Source organism: Leptonychotes weddellii, chromosome 8 (genome assembly GCF_054177405.1).
Source record: "Leptonychotes weddellii isolate Sample4059 chromosome 8, ASM5417740v2, whole genome shotgun sequence".
Lineage (NCBI taxonomy): Eukaryota > Metazoa > Chordata > Mammalia > Carnivora > Phocidae > Leptonychotes > Leptonychotes weddellii.
Window position 1 is genome coordinate 104,841,668 of NC_138376.1, and position 13,407 is coordinate 104,855,074.

At 38.7% G+C, this 13,407-nt stretch overlaps 1 protein-coding gene across 2 annotated transcripts in view; it reads right to left on the minus strand.

The window, feature by feature from the left end:
* The window catches only part of MTFR2 (mitochondrial fission regulator 2), a 14,435-nt gene extending 8,556 nt beyond the window's left edge, over nucleotides 1-5,879 (minus strand). The window contains exons 1-3 of one of the 2 annotated variants that reach the window (XM_031033952.2): nucleotides 5,597-5,878; nucleotides 4,844-4,963; nucleotides 481-585 (exon numbers count right to left, since the gene is read on the minus strand). In XM_031033952.2, the coding sequence (XP_030889812.1) occupies nucleotides 481-585; nucleotides 4,844-4,906 (168 nt within the window). In that variant the 5' untranslated portion in view covers nucleotides 4,907-4,963; nucleotides 5,597-5,878. Of the gene's footprint in view, nucleotides 1-480; nucleotides 586-4,843; nucleotides 4,964-5,596 lie in introns of both variants that reach the window. The other variant, XM_081829070.1, reaches the window with a different exon arrangement.
* Between the last annotated feature and the right edge of the window lie 7,528 nt (nucleotides 5,880-13,407).

Here is a 13,407-nt window from a genome sequence, read left to right on the forward strand (position 1 = left end):
TAGCCTGGTGATGGGTATTGAGGAGGGCACGTTCTGCATGGAGCACTGGGTGTTATGCACAAACAATGAATCATGGAACACTACATCTAAAACTAATGATGTAATGTATGGGGATTAACATAATAAAAATTAAAAAAAAAAAACATGCACCTGTTAGCAAGAAACAATACTGAGGAAAATGTTATTCTAAAGTCTAAACATGTAGCAGTATTCTCTACCCTGGTTAATGTCATCTATCATAAAACACAAACCAGAAGAATAAAATAAGCTATTCAGGTATTGCTTTGTACCTGCTCAACTCTGAATGTAATTACTTAAAGAAGTAAACACAAAAACATACAAGAAATGACTTGTTTCCAAGAATAAGCTAAAGGTTTTTGGCTTGCAGGAAACATTTCTTCTTCTTTTGTTCTACTCTGTCTCTAGTACCTAAGATTATTTTATACATAGTACTTAAACAATGCCTGTTGACTGACTTACCTCAAAATTAGGCCTGGGACAAGGTTCTAGAGGAAGAATTTTCCCAATAATACGAACAATACTCCGAGCTGATCCATAGTCTTTATTTTCTCTAATCTGCAAAACCTGTTTATACATAGAGTGTTGTTTTTAAAAAGTACTCTGTTAAAGCCTGTTTATATACTTTGAAGAAAAGCAGATGTAAATGCACTAACACTTATTTTGAAAAAGATAATACAGAATGGCATATTCAAAGTATTTTCTTCAAAGAATTAAACTTTAGTCATATATGAATAAAGGATGGGAGTTAACCTATATAATATTCCAGGAAGAAAGGTCTTTTAAGAAAGCACCACAAATTCATGTTTGTTCTATTTCTGATAATGGCAATATACCTTTGGGAACTTTATTCAGAAAAACTGCCTCCCCTCTTCCCAGCTAAACATATCTTTTGGCCCAATCAAAAATTGACAGTTTCAGTTTCTCAAGCATGAGGCAGTACAGAGTAAACTCCTGTAATTCTCTTTAAAGGTGAGATCCTTTTCAGGGTAATAAATTAATCTGGCACTAGATGATTTAAGAATTCTTTACTTAGAGTGCAATATATCTACTAGAAGTCAGTTCTTAAAAAGAGGATAAAAATGAAATGTGCTACTGTAATTCAAATACCACCTTGTCTTTTGCCTTGGGCCTTCCAGACTGGTATAAACTATTCCCACAGGAACCTTCCCCAAAACATGACATAACATTTCTGCTCTTGGCAGAGATTTCAACACAAAGAAAGCACTTCCTCTCTTTAAAAAGCATTAAAACTTGGACTTTTCATTTTTCCTCAGATCCCATAACAAGGACAAATTTTATTACAAGCATCAGATATAGGTAGCATCCTATCAGCATCTTCTTGGAAGTATCCAATAAGCAGATGGATATACAGTCCTAGAACTCAGGAAAAAACATCTGGGATTTAGATGGATTTGGGAATCATCAGCAAACACAATACATGGTGGGTAAAAATCGAAGCCATTTGACTAGTTGAGAAAAATGGGCTAGAGAGTAAGATCCGGAAGCCATTGGCACACAGAATGCCATCCCTCTGCTTTTAAGTCGTAAGGGTTCTGAACGTATCCAATCATATCCAAACACCTGACTCTAAGATTAAATACTAATTCCACCAACCAGCCTCACAATCTTCCATCAGTTCTGCTAGCTCAGTCTCCTTAACGTCCTCCATGAATTCTGTATTCATTGTCCACTCACCCTTAAAGATTCTCTGCCACTTGGCCCTGTTCTGTTTATCCAACTGAATTACCCACTCACTATTCATTAATAAGGACATAAGCTCTTTTGGGTTAAGCGATTTTCCCCTTCGTTTCAAAGACAAGCCAATATTATCCTAACTGCCAAGCACTTAACCATGTGCCCAGAGGGCCTGGCTCTAACTCGAGCCCTGGAACCAGGTGTTTTCACCTCTCTTCTAATGCCAGATTCACATTCCTCTACACATTTGATTCTCTCTGCTCTCAGGAGCTTCCTAGGCTCTGAATTCCTAAACTAGTTCTAAGGAGTACCATACAATAGGACACCTAACTACATATAACTTTATTTCATTTGCAGTTTTCTCTTTGCTCCATTAGATTGTGAAGTCTTTGCAGGCAAAGACAAGTTTGTGTTGCTTTTCAATCCTACAGCGTAGTAGTTCTTAACCATAGGTATACTAGAATCACCTCGGAAGGTGGTTTCCAAGAGAAATAAAACACAAACCACATATGTAAAATAAATTTTCTAGTAGCTACATCTGAAAAGGTAGAAAAAGGTGAAATAATTTTCTTAGTATATTTTATTTAACTCAATATGTATATATTATCATTTCAACATGTAATCAATATTTTTAAAATGGCATTATTTTATATTCTTCTTTTCATACTAAGTCTTCAAAATCCCTTGTATATTTCACACCTATGGTAGATCTCAATTCAGACATTTCAAGTGCTTGAAGATGACATCTGGCCAGTGGCTACCATATATATTGACTAGCACAGCCTGAAGTATACAGATCCTGGACCTATTAACACTAGAATTTCCTCCAGCCTGAGCAATTATATTTAAAGTGTTCTGTAGATCACTCATATGCACACTCTTCCTAAGAACCACAGGCCTGGAGGTTTTGCTACAGTGAGGGCTACTCACTGTACATAAATAGCCACCCAACTCTTGGTTAACTTGGACGGTACCTTCCTGTCTTACTCTGCAAGCTCCATCCTGACAAACTCCTGTTCTTCTCTCTCATCCCTTCACTGCCATTGACCATCTTCACCATTCTGATGCTTTCCCCTCCTTTTTCTATTCCTCATCCAGCACCCTCATTTTGACTTTACTGATTTGACTTTCCTACCAAGCAGAGAATTTCAATAGTTTCAGTGATAGGCTGAATAAACTACCCCAACTACTCTTAGCTGGAGAAAAGAAACCACAAAACAACAATATTCAGAAAGACTACAAATCCACGCTGACTTCAGCTGAGTATTCTGCACAGGTATTCTGCAACCCCTTCAGAACATGTTTTGTTCTCTATCATGTTGCCCAAAGCAATCACCAATCTCTGAAATTTCCAATGCCACCATTTCTATTACCTGCCAGTAGCCTTGACTTTGCTCTTAACTGAGAAAACTGAGAACTCCATGGTGACATACCTCAATTTTCATTTCTCTCCATTCAAAACCTCTCCACCCTCTCTCACTTTTATCCTCCTCGACTGTCCATCTTTTTTCCAAGGCTTATTTATTTATATTCCTTTTCCAACTACCTTCTCCAGGGCACTGCTCATTTCATTTGAATCTTTTTTCCTGTCTATGAGGTTCTTCCCCAATGCTTGCAAATATGAAATATCTCTACTATTGGAAAGAAAACAAAATTTCAATTTGATGGTCACTCTTGATCTCTTTTCACAAACTTTTCAAACGAAGGTGCCGATGCCATCTCCTTTCTTCAGTCATTCTTCAAAATACAAGGCAGCTGCCGCTCTCCACCTACAGAAACCCCTAAAGTCATCAATAATCTAATGATAAGCAAATCTTCAACCATTACTCAAGTTGCCATTATCTTTGATCCCACTATTTCTGAAATTCAAAATGCATCAATAATATCCAACAACTTCCATTATGTCAAAATCCATGAATTCAAATATCAAAATAATACAGATAACCTCAAATCTGAATCTCTTTTTCCTACATTCTTTTTTTTTTTTTTTAAAGATTTTATTTATTTTTTTGACCAGAGAGCTACAGCAAGAGAGGGAACACAAGCAGGGGGGGTGGGAGAGGGAGAAGCAGGCTTCCTGCCGAGCAGGGAGCCCGATGTGGGGCTCAATCCCAGGACCCTGGGATCATGACCTGAGCCGAAGGCAGACGCTTAACGACTGAGCCACCCAGGCACCCCCTTTTCCTACATTCTAGAACCATTTAACTATGTGCAGGATATTTGTATTTATATAATCAAAGAGCACATCTGGCTCACCTTAGCTCCCTACTCAAACTAGTTCCTCATACTGAATTGCCCATTTATAGTATTTATAATATAACAATTGCCTATTTATAATTTATAACCACTCCTCAACTTACTTTTGTTTAAAATCTTGAAAGTATCCTTGACTATTATTCTCTTCTAATTCACAACAAATAGCAACAATTTGCCCATTCTGTAAACTCAACTATTCTTTCTTATATTCAATCTTGTATTATAGTCTGTATGTTTCTTATTCCTCATACTATATTTTAAGCATCATGAATACAAGAACCATGTATTGCTACTCTGTATCACCTGCAGAACCAAGCATATTGTCTTAGATGTAGTAATGCTCCAGAAGTAGAGAAAATTGGATTTGCTTATAATTCTCAGACCCAAGTCATCCTCTCAAGATGTATGCTGAATTTGAGCTATAACTTGCATTATATATCCAAATACCAAACTTAAGTTACCTTAAATAAAACCACTAGCTAATTAAAAATATATTTTATCTATGAAAGTCATATCCATATTTTGCTGCATTTGCTTCTTTTGCTGGCATTTTACCTATCCCGTAAATAGGTTACTAATAATCTTATCCTTTTTTTTTTTTTTTTTAAGTAAACGCTACCTCCAACGTGGGGCTCAGACTCACAACCTGGAGATCAAGAGTGGCATACTCTACCAACTAAGCCAGCAGGTGTCCCTAATCTTATCCCCTTTTTAACTCAAACTACCAAAGGAATACTATTGCAAACTCATCCTTGTTACACCTTAAAAGAAGTAACAATTTCACCTTAAATGTTTACATACAGATCATTTTCAAAATAAGACCCAACAACAAATACAACAGGTTCATTCAAATCCATTAAAAGACATTTACCTGGTCTATGGGAACACCAAAATATTCCAGCATTTCTCTTAAGATATTCAGTATGAGTGACATTGATGAAACAAATACATAAGCGAATTCAAGGAAACATTATCAGTTTCTTGATACCTTCTGGAAAAATAATTTAGAAAATATTACTCTTGACAAAAAAAAAAAAAAACAAAAAACGAATGCACAAAACTGTATTAAGTAACCTGGAGAAATCCTTTCGTTTCACATTACACCATCAACTAATTTCTTTTGGCCAGCAGTATTTTGAAGGAAGTCAAAGAGAAAGAGAGGAATGGAGAAGTGGGGATGGGCTGGTAAAGGAAACTTCAATTTATCAGTTAAGTTGCATTAAAAGTTCATAGGATGTTTAAGTCTTCATTAATAAATATAAACCAACAATGGATTGGACACTTGGCAGGAAAGCCTTTAGGTTAGTTACGACAGCGAAGTCTCCGCTCTCCTGAAAGCTCTGGGCTGAGGAGATGGATGAGTTCAGATCACCCTTGAAAGAAAGTAGGCAGAGGGCCGACACAAGGCTTTAGCAAATGAACAGCAGCTCTTTCTCACAAACGAATCGGGGTACCATCCATCCTCCTCATTTTAAAGATAAGGAATATGAACTCCAGATATACGACGTGACGTAGTCACCCAACTAGTGAGTAACAGACCGAGACTAGCGCCCTGTCGTGTCACTCGCTTTGGCCGCAAGCCTCCTCAGAGGCTCTCCTAACCCAGTATGGTCGCCTTGCTCACCCTCCTCCGAAGTCGAGCCTCCGAGCAACCACCGGAACATCAAGCTGCCTCGAATCCGCAGTCTGCGAAGCTCGTAGTGCACACGTCCTGGTACAGGAGCGCTAGGACGTCCACCCGTATTGGCCCGCGCACCTCAGTTTGCAGACCACAGACAGTAACGACGCCTCCCACCGACCCAGGGCTGGGCACTGGAACCCCCTCGCTCAGCCCGGGTACCTCCGCAGGAGGCGCACTCCCATCTCGCCTCTCCCCCCCACCTTGCAGCTCGCCCCCAGGACTGGCGCAATTTCCGCGTTCCTGGACGAAAATCAAATTCCGCGGGCCAAGCCCGTGCCCGATCTCATTGGACAAGGCTAAAGACCGCTGCTTGTGATTGGCTGCGGAATGCCGTCGTTAGTTACGGTTATTTGGCGCGCCGACTGGGATTTTTCCTCCTCCTTCTTCTAGGGGGCGGACCTCCCGCGAGGCAGCCAATAGAAGCCTATAGACAGCTGGTGGGCGGGGCGGGGGCGCGCGGAGATGGTGACACACGTGCAAGACCTGTCTTTAGGTTCCTCCAGGCTAAACTTCTGGTGCCTACAGCCGGGCGTTTTGGAGCCATTATGGGTTTTGAGACAGGCCCGCGATCCAGAGTTCGTGCCAGTTCGCAGAGAAAGTGTGTCGTCCCCTACACCCAGACCCTAAGCGGGGCCGCTCTCCCAGGTACTCTTGCCGTGGAGTCGCTATTGTTTGACCATTTCATTCAGCGAACATCTATTATATGCTTATGGGACTCGCAGAAGCTAAACACAGTCCTGGAGGGATGTGTAGCTGTGCAGTACTTAGAAGGTTCACTAACCAAACGCTTCTGGTTATCTAGGCTACCAGATATGGGCCCGACGTTAACCTGGCCTAAACGTTTAGAGAATGCTTTAAGTGAGGACTAAGTCATATCAGGTGATACCCCAGTTTTTTTTTTAATTCTGATCTGGAATTACTGGCTTCATAAGAGACAGCAGCTTCCTTTTTTTCGTATTTCAGGTAAGGATGCGCTGGAGTGACATGACCAAGGTCAACTGTGCCCGGTGCTAACTTAAAACATTAAAAAAAAAAAATGGGGATATTTTTCTCTATGGCCCACATTTATTCAATACGGAAAGTCTGTTAATGTGCCAGGCACTATTCCAAGCCATAGGGAACACAATAACGGGCAAGACCGGTAAGGTCCTTGCCGTGCTGGAGATTACATTCTAGTGGAGATGTTTTTTGTTATTTTTTGTTTTTGTGGGGCTTTTTTGGTTGAAGATTTTATTTATTTCACAGACAGAGAGGGAACACAAGCAGTGGGAGTGGGAGAGGGAGAAGCAGGCTTCCCGCTGAGCAGGGAGCCAGATGCGGGGCTCCATCCCAGGACGCTGGGATCATGACCCGAGCCGAAGGCAAACGCGTAGCGACTGAGCCACCCAGGCGCCCCGAGATTTTTTTAATGGCATCTCTCTCCACTCTTATTTTTCTTTTTAGCACTTATCACCATGTACATTCTTGCTCCTCCTATCGCCAAACTAGAATGTAAACTCCAGAACAGGTACTTTGTTTTGACCCATGCTGTTTCTGTAGTGCTTTAGAAGACTGCCTAGTATATGGGGGGCGCGGGCCTGTCAGTGGAGTTTGCAATCCTTCATCTCAGGAGGAGTCATGAGTTGGCGAACTTAAAAAAATGAAATAAACACTTAGCGTGCCTAGTACATACAACGGGCAATCAATACTTGTTGACTAAAATAACTGGATATGGGATGAGAGGGAATGAACAACAGAAATGACTTGCAATTAAGTAACTGGCAGACTATCCCAACAGTCCAAACTAGACGATGATGAAAGTAGGGGCAGGAGAGGGCTGTTGGACAATGTAGAAGGCAAACAGATCAGCAACCCTACATAGAATCAGTAATTCACAACGTTCTCAAGTTCCTTGTCTTTTCCTTTTGTGGATCTTGTAACCTCCTCCCTTTCCAGTCTGATATCAAACAGCATCTAATAGGGCCACACCACCACTTCCCTTGAGAACATTACAAGTTACCAGCACTAAAGCTGCCTTCACCCTTCACTATTAATAGAGCTTCACATTCAATTCTGATTTAGGTAGCAAGCAAGATGGGCCCAGGTCAAATGCTACACCCTCCACGAATGCTTTGCTGACAACTCAACCCTAACATTCTTCAGAGAGCTTTCCTCCATTTTATGTTTTCTAAGCCTTCATACGTACTCCATCTTGATAACCTTTAGTGAGATTTGACATTACTATTTTCCACTTGCTCACATTTACGTGAAATTACTTTTGCCATTTAGAATGATGCAGGATTCAGGAAAGCTTAATTTTACAGTTACCTTTTCTGTTGTTTTTGAGTAGCATTCAGAAATATGGTGGCTTGCTTTGTAAGATCGTCCTGGTTGTGTTCCCTTCCCCCAGTTTGACCCAGGCCCTACTATTGTCTCTACCCTGTTTAGTGCTTCCACTTTCAGTACTTTCTCCTCAGTATGGGGGTCCTGTCCTTAAAAGGGAGTTTTGTCTTGACAGGTCTGTTTTTTGAGAGTTCACTAGGGTAAACTGCTCCAGTCTCTCCAATCCTTACTGTGGATACCTTGCATTCACAAGGGAAAAGACAAAAGTCCAAGTTTCAGTTGACTAATTTGAGATTATGCTTTTCTCAAGTCTTTCAGAAGCTACCTCAATTCTTCCTTCTATTCACATAGAAACCAGTATCAGGCAGGCTGGTAGTTTTCCCCATCTGCTCTTTAGAGGTTCATCACCTAGCTTAATTGCAAATGCGGTTCATAGATATTTGGTTTTGCCTTCCAAATGTATTTTTCCATTTTCCCAAACTACTAATACATTATAGTTAATCATCATGCTATCTTCTGGATCCCCAACACCAAGAATTTTTTATACATCTTTACACCCAATGCCAGGCATACTTTTTCACTGAATAAACGGAAGGAGAGAGGCTGAGGGCTGGTTTGGACAAAGGCTAGAAAGATGTGTGTACTCAATCTTGCCCACTGCCCAGCAGAGTCCCATTAGCCTGTGCCACAAGCTAAATTTCTGGTGATAGGTGAATTCAAATTACTGTAATTATCTTAAGTAGTGGGATAGAATACAAGTTAACATTCTATCAAAATAAGAAATAGTCTCTCCAACATTAACCACAGGGTCTCATGAAAATGTGATCTCCAGATTGGGATGCACCCACCCAGAAAGTTCATTTAAATATTACATTTCAAAAAGAAAAATACTTAAGGCCCCTTTTCCTTCTGTTCTGCCTACACTTGAAGCCTCTCAGGGGTAGTACCAATGCAGTACACTTAAAACCAGTGCTATTTAAAAGATTACACACCTTTTAAAATTAATTAAACCTTTACAATTATTTATTCAAAAATTTCAAATATTATTTGAGAGCAATTAAGACCAAGATTTTCCTTGCTATTAAAATATTTCAAATTAAACTCTCCTGAAAATCTCATTTTGTCTTGACAATAGTTAAAACTGTATTTCAATGTCTACCATATATCTATACTATAGTAATATCTACACTGTAAATTGCTATTTACTTGTAGTGATATATTAAAATTATAAAATCTAAGTTAAATGTTTATAGCCTAAAAGCAGGATTTCTTTTTATTTGAACCTTTAATTATTTAAAAGAAAATCTAGGTTATGCTTAGTATTTGAATCCAAAGGTCTTAGACAAAAATAGACTACTACAGCTAGACCTCTCTAAAAGCATAAAGGTGAACTGCTGCTTGATTTTTCTGGTTCCATTTTTTAAGAATATTCATAGGACTTCCTAGATTCTGTAATCTGTTTCCTGCTACAGTCATATATGTTCACAAGAAGGTATGCCTTGAATTCTTGTCAATCACTTAAAAAGAGTTGGTTAAAACCTAGAACACAGAAAAAATAAAGTATGCCCTTCCAGTCTTATTCTGCTTCTGGATCACCCAGTCAGCTACACATCACTGCTACTGTTTACATTTAGCCCTTTTCACTTTTAGTAACAATCAACTCATAATTTTCAATACAGTCATGGCCCCAAGTAACAGCAATAAAGATATCCTATATCATAAAAATTCCAAGTGACTGATTTATTATCTTACAGCTAATAACAAATTATTTGCCACCCAAAGATAAGAATATGGCATAAATCTTAAACAATCTAAGTTCATTCCTATCACAACACTGAAAAAAAATGTAGCAAAATGCAGTATTTTTTATCACTGGTAACTTCAGTTGATAACATACAATTTAATAAAGCAAGCACCTGAGAGTTTTTAAAAGGTAACCTTAATCCTGAATTAAGTAATACAGAGAACTAGGAAAAAAGTTTAGCTTCAGGCAGCACAGCATTCCTGACAGAGATCCAGATTCTCCATACTTCTAATAAGCAGAAAACTTGCTTTTCACAAGCTAGCTACTCTTACTTGTCAGGGAACCTGGGTGGCTCAGTCGGTTAAGGTTAAGAGCGTCTGACTCTTGATCTTGGCTCAGGTCATGATCTCAGGGTCCTGAGATCGAGCCCGGTGTGGGGCTCAATGCTCAGCAGGGGGTTTGCCTGAGATTCTCTCTCCCTCTGCCCCCGCCCCCGCTCATGCACGCACACGTGTGCATACTCTCTCAAATAAATAAATCTTAAAAAAAAAAAAAAAACCTAGTTGTCAATTAGCTCATTGAGTCAATAAGTCTATGTACGTATGGTTCTGGTTCTGTCCCCTCTAAATATGGAACATGTTAAAATGACGAGGCAGGACAAAGTAATACAACATGTCCTTCCTGATCCTACAGAATTTGAATTTGACTCTATTTCCTCTTTAAAGGGAAAGCCCTATAAATACTTGAGGACTGCTATCAAGGACCCATCCCAGTCATCATTGCTCTATACTACAGTAAACATACCTTCTCCATGTTGGTGGGAACGCAAGCTGGTGCAGCCACTCTGGAAAACAGTATGGAGGTTCCTCCAAAAGTTGAAAATAGAGCTACCCTACAACCCAGCAATTGCACTACTGGGTATTTACCCCAAAGATACAAATGTAGTGATCCGAAGGGGTATGTGCACCCCAATGTTTATAGCAGCAATGTCCAGAATAGCCAAACTATGGGAAGAGCCAAGATGTCCATCAACAGATGAATGGATAAAGAAGATGTGGTATATATATATACAATGGAATAAAATAAAATAAAATAGAAGAACCCATCTCAGTTACCATTTCTTTATAGTACACATTCCTGGGGCGCCTGGGTGGCTCAGTTGGTTAAGCGACTGCCTTCGGCTCAGGTCATGATCCTGGAGTCCCGGGATCAAGTCCCGCATCGGGCTCCCTGTTTGGCAGGGAGTCTGCTTCTCCCTCTGACCCTCCTCCCTCTCATGCTCTCTGTCTCTCATTCTCTCTCTCTCAAATAAATAAATAAAATCCTTATAGTACACATTCCTTTTCCAACTTACTCACATGACACTATTTTAGACCTCAAGCTCCTGGTTCCCCTTCCTTTAAACATATTGTTTACTCTTAAAAACATGATACTCGAAACAATACACAAGAGTGACATGAGCCATGTATAAAAAGATTAATGATCTAACGTCTGTTCACCACAACCTGAAATCTATTCAGCACATTTTAAAGCAGCTTAGACTATTTTAGCGACAGCCATAAAATAAACTGGCTGATACCAATCAAACCTCTATACATACACAATTATATCATGCTTTCACTATACATTCAAGGAGCATGTATTTCATATCTATAGTATGTATGCATACACAATGCATGATGCTCAAAACTAAACATTTATTCTGGGAAAGGAAGACATTTAAATGGAATGAGCTGCTAGCCTAAAAGAATGTGCTACATTCAATGAGGCCAAAAATGAATTTGGAATTTTTGCTAGCGTTTAAGATTTTAAGATAGGTAAGTGAATGAGTGGGTAAGGCACAAAGGCAAAAAACCAGCTCATGTTGTTCAGCTTGACTAAGTTTAGGCAGTAGGAAGACACTGAAGGGTTTTAACTTAAAAATGACATTAATTTTAAAATGAAAAACATCCCTTTAGATGGCAACTGATGAATGAAATTTAAGGGTCAAAGAGTCCAAATTAGGAGTCTACTGCAGCAGCTGAGGTATCTTTACCACAGATTACAAGGGTTAAAAAACAGACAACACTGTGATTTTGAAATTTGAATATCATCACCAAATGTATGCATAGACTATAACCATATACTGACATTAACCAGTTAAATTTGGTATTTTATTATAACTTTCTTTTCATGCTTATATTTGGTGATGATACTCCATTTCTTTCAAAAAATTCAAAGTGTACTTAACATTCCCCTCAAGGCAGCTTTAGAAGTACCCTAATAAAAAGTTTATAGTTTTCCCTTTTTGGTAATTATGACCTTCCATAGTCAAGGGCCAGATAAGGTAGCCAATAAACAACTATTCTGGAGGATGAGAATGGTATTCTTTTTCTGTGGCTTTACACATTCCATAAAATTCGCCAATTACTATGACAGTACCAGGAAGTTATCATTGCCAAATACACAGGTCATGGTGTGAATAGAAGTCCTTCCAAGTCACCTAATTTTAAGGTGTACTTAATTATCATCTACTTTTACTAAAAGGAGTGCTCATCGGGAAGCCGGGGCAACCACATTACTAAGAAAAATCTGATTCTGATTCTTAGGAGAATAGCATTAAAATCCATTTGCCCAACCCTCTTCTACTTGCAAGAATCAAGATCATCTGCATTTTACGAGTGCAGTAAATCAGTTCACTGTGGGAAACCATCTAAAATGTCTAGGAAAAATATTTTTCTTATGCAGACATCACTACAAATAAGGTACTTTATTTGAGATTCTTTTCCTAGTAGTGAAGCACCACCCTAATGCCGGTGTTCTCTTTTTTTAACCAGTGGGATCCATTTTTAAAGGCTAAAGTAAGAGGTAACATAACAATATAAAGAGAACTAGAAGACTTAATTAAATGTACAACTTTGGCTTCATCTGCACAGTCAACACAAACTAATCATTACTGAATGTTTGAGAAACATAAGGAGAATAGCTCATAAATCTACACAATCTCTAAGGCTCTTGAGGAAGGAAATGGAATACAACTAATTTCCAAATATTCCTGGATTCTAAGAAACTGAGTAATAAACCTTGTTGACTTAAAACTCATTGACATGGACTCCTAATTTTTAGTATCTACCTCAATGAACTGAACAACTAGAAATCAGACCCTTCACATTCAGATTTAACAATGGTTTCAACAATATTTGATAACCCTAAATGTATGGTAACATAATATTTTAAAATTCTGTTAAAGAATATATCATGATCTACTATTCAGAGACTAAGTCTCGTCAAATACAATCCCATGACAATAAATTTTATTTCTCCAATTGCCTTCCCTATATAGCAACCTCATAAATTGAAACAGGTCTCTATACTTCTCTGAACGTGAAAGTAATACTGTTCCATATGAAAACAAATACTCCCAAAGGGATTCCAGTTGAAACCCAAAAAAAAGAAAAAAAGAAACTTATGTAAACCTTAGAGTAAAAAAAGTTAAAGGTCCCTAATAAGCATACTTTATTTAATGTAGGAAACTGGTATATAACACTAAAATTACCCAGTATAATACATTAAGCATCCACACAAAGCTCTTTATTTGTCTAACAAAGTTTTAAAGGGATAATCGGTCATTTTATTAGGCAAATATATTTGTCTTAGCACACAAATATCTGTGAAAATGCTTTTGTTTAAAATTGACAGATGGTCCACT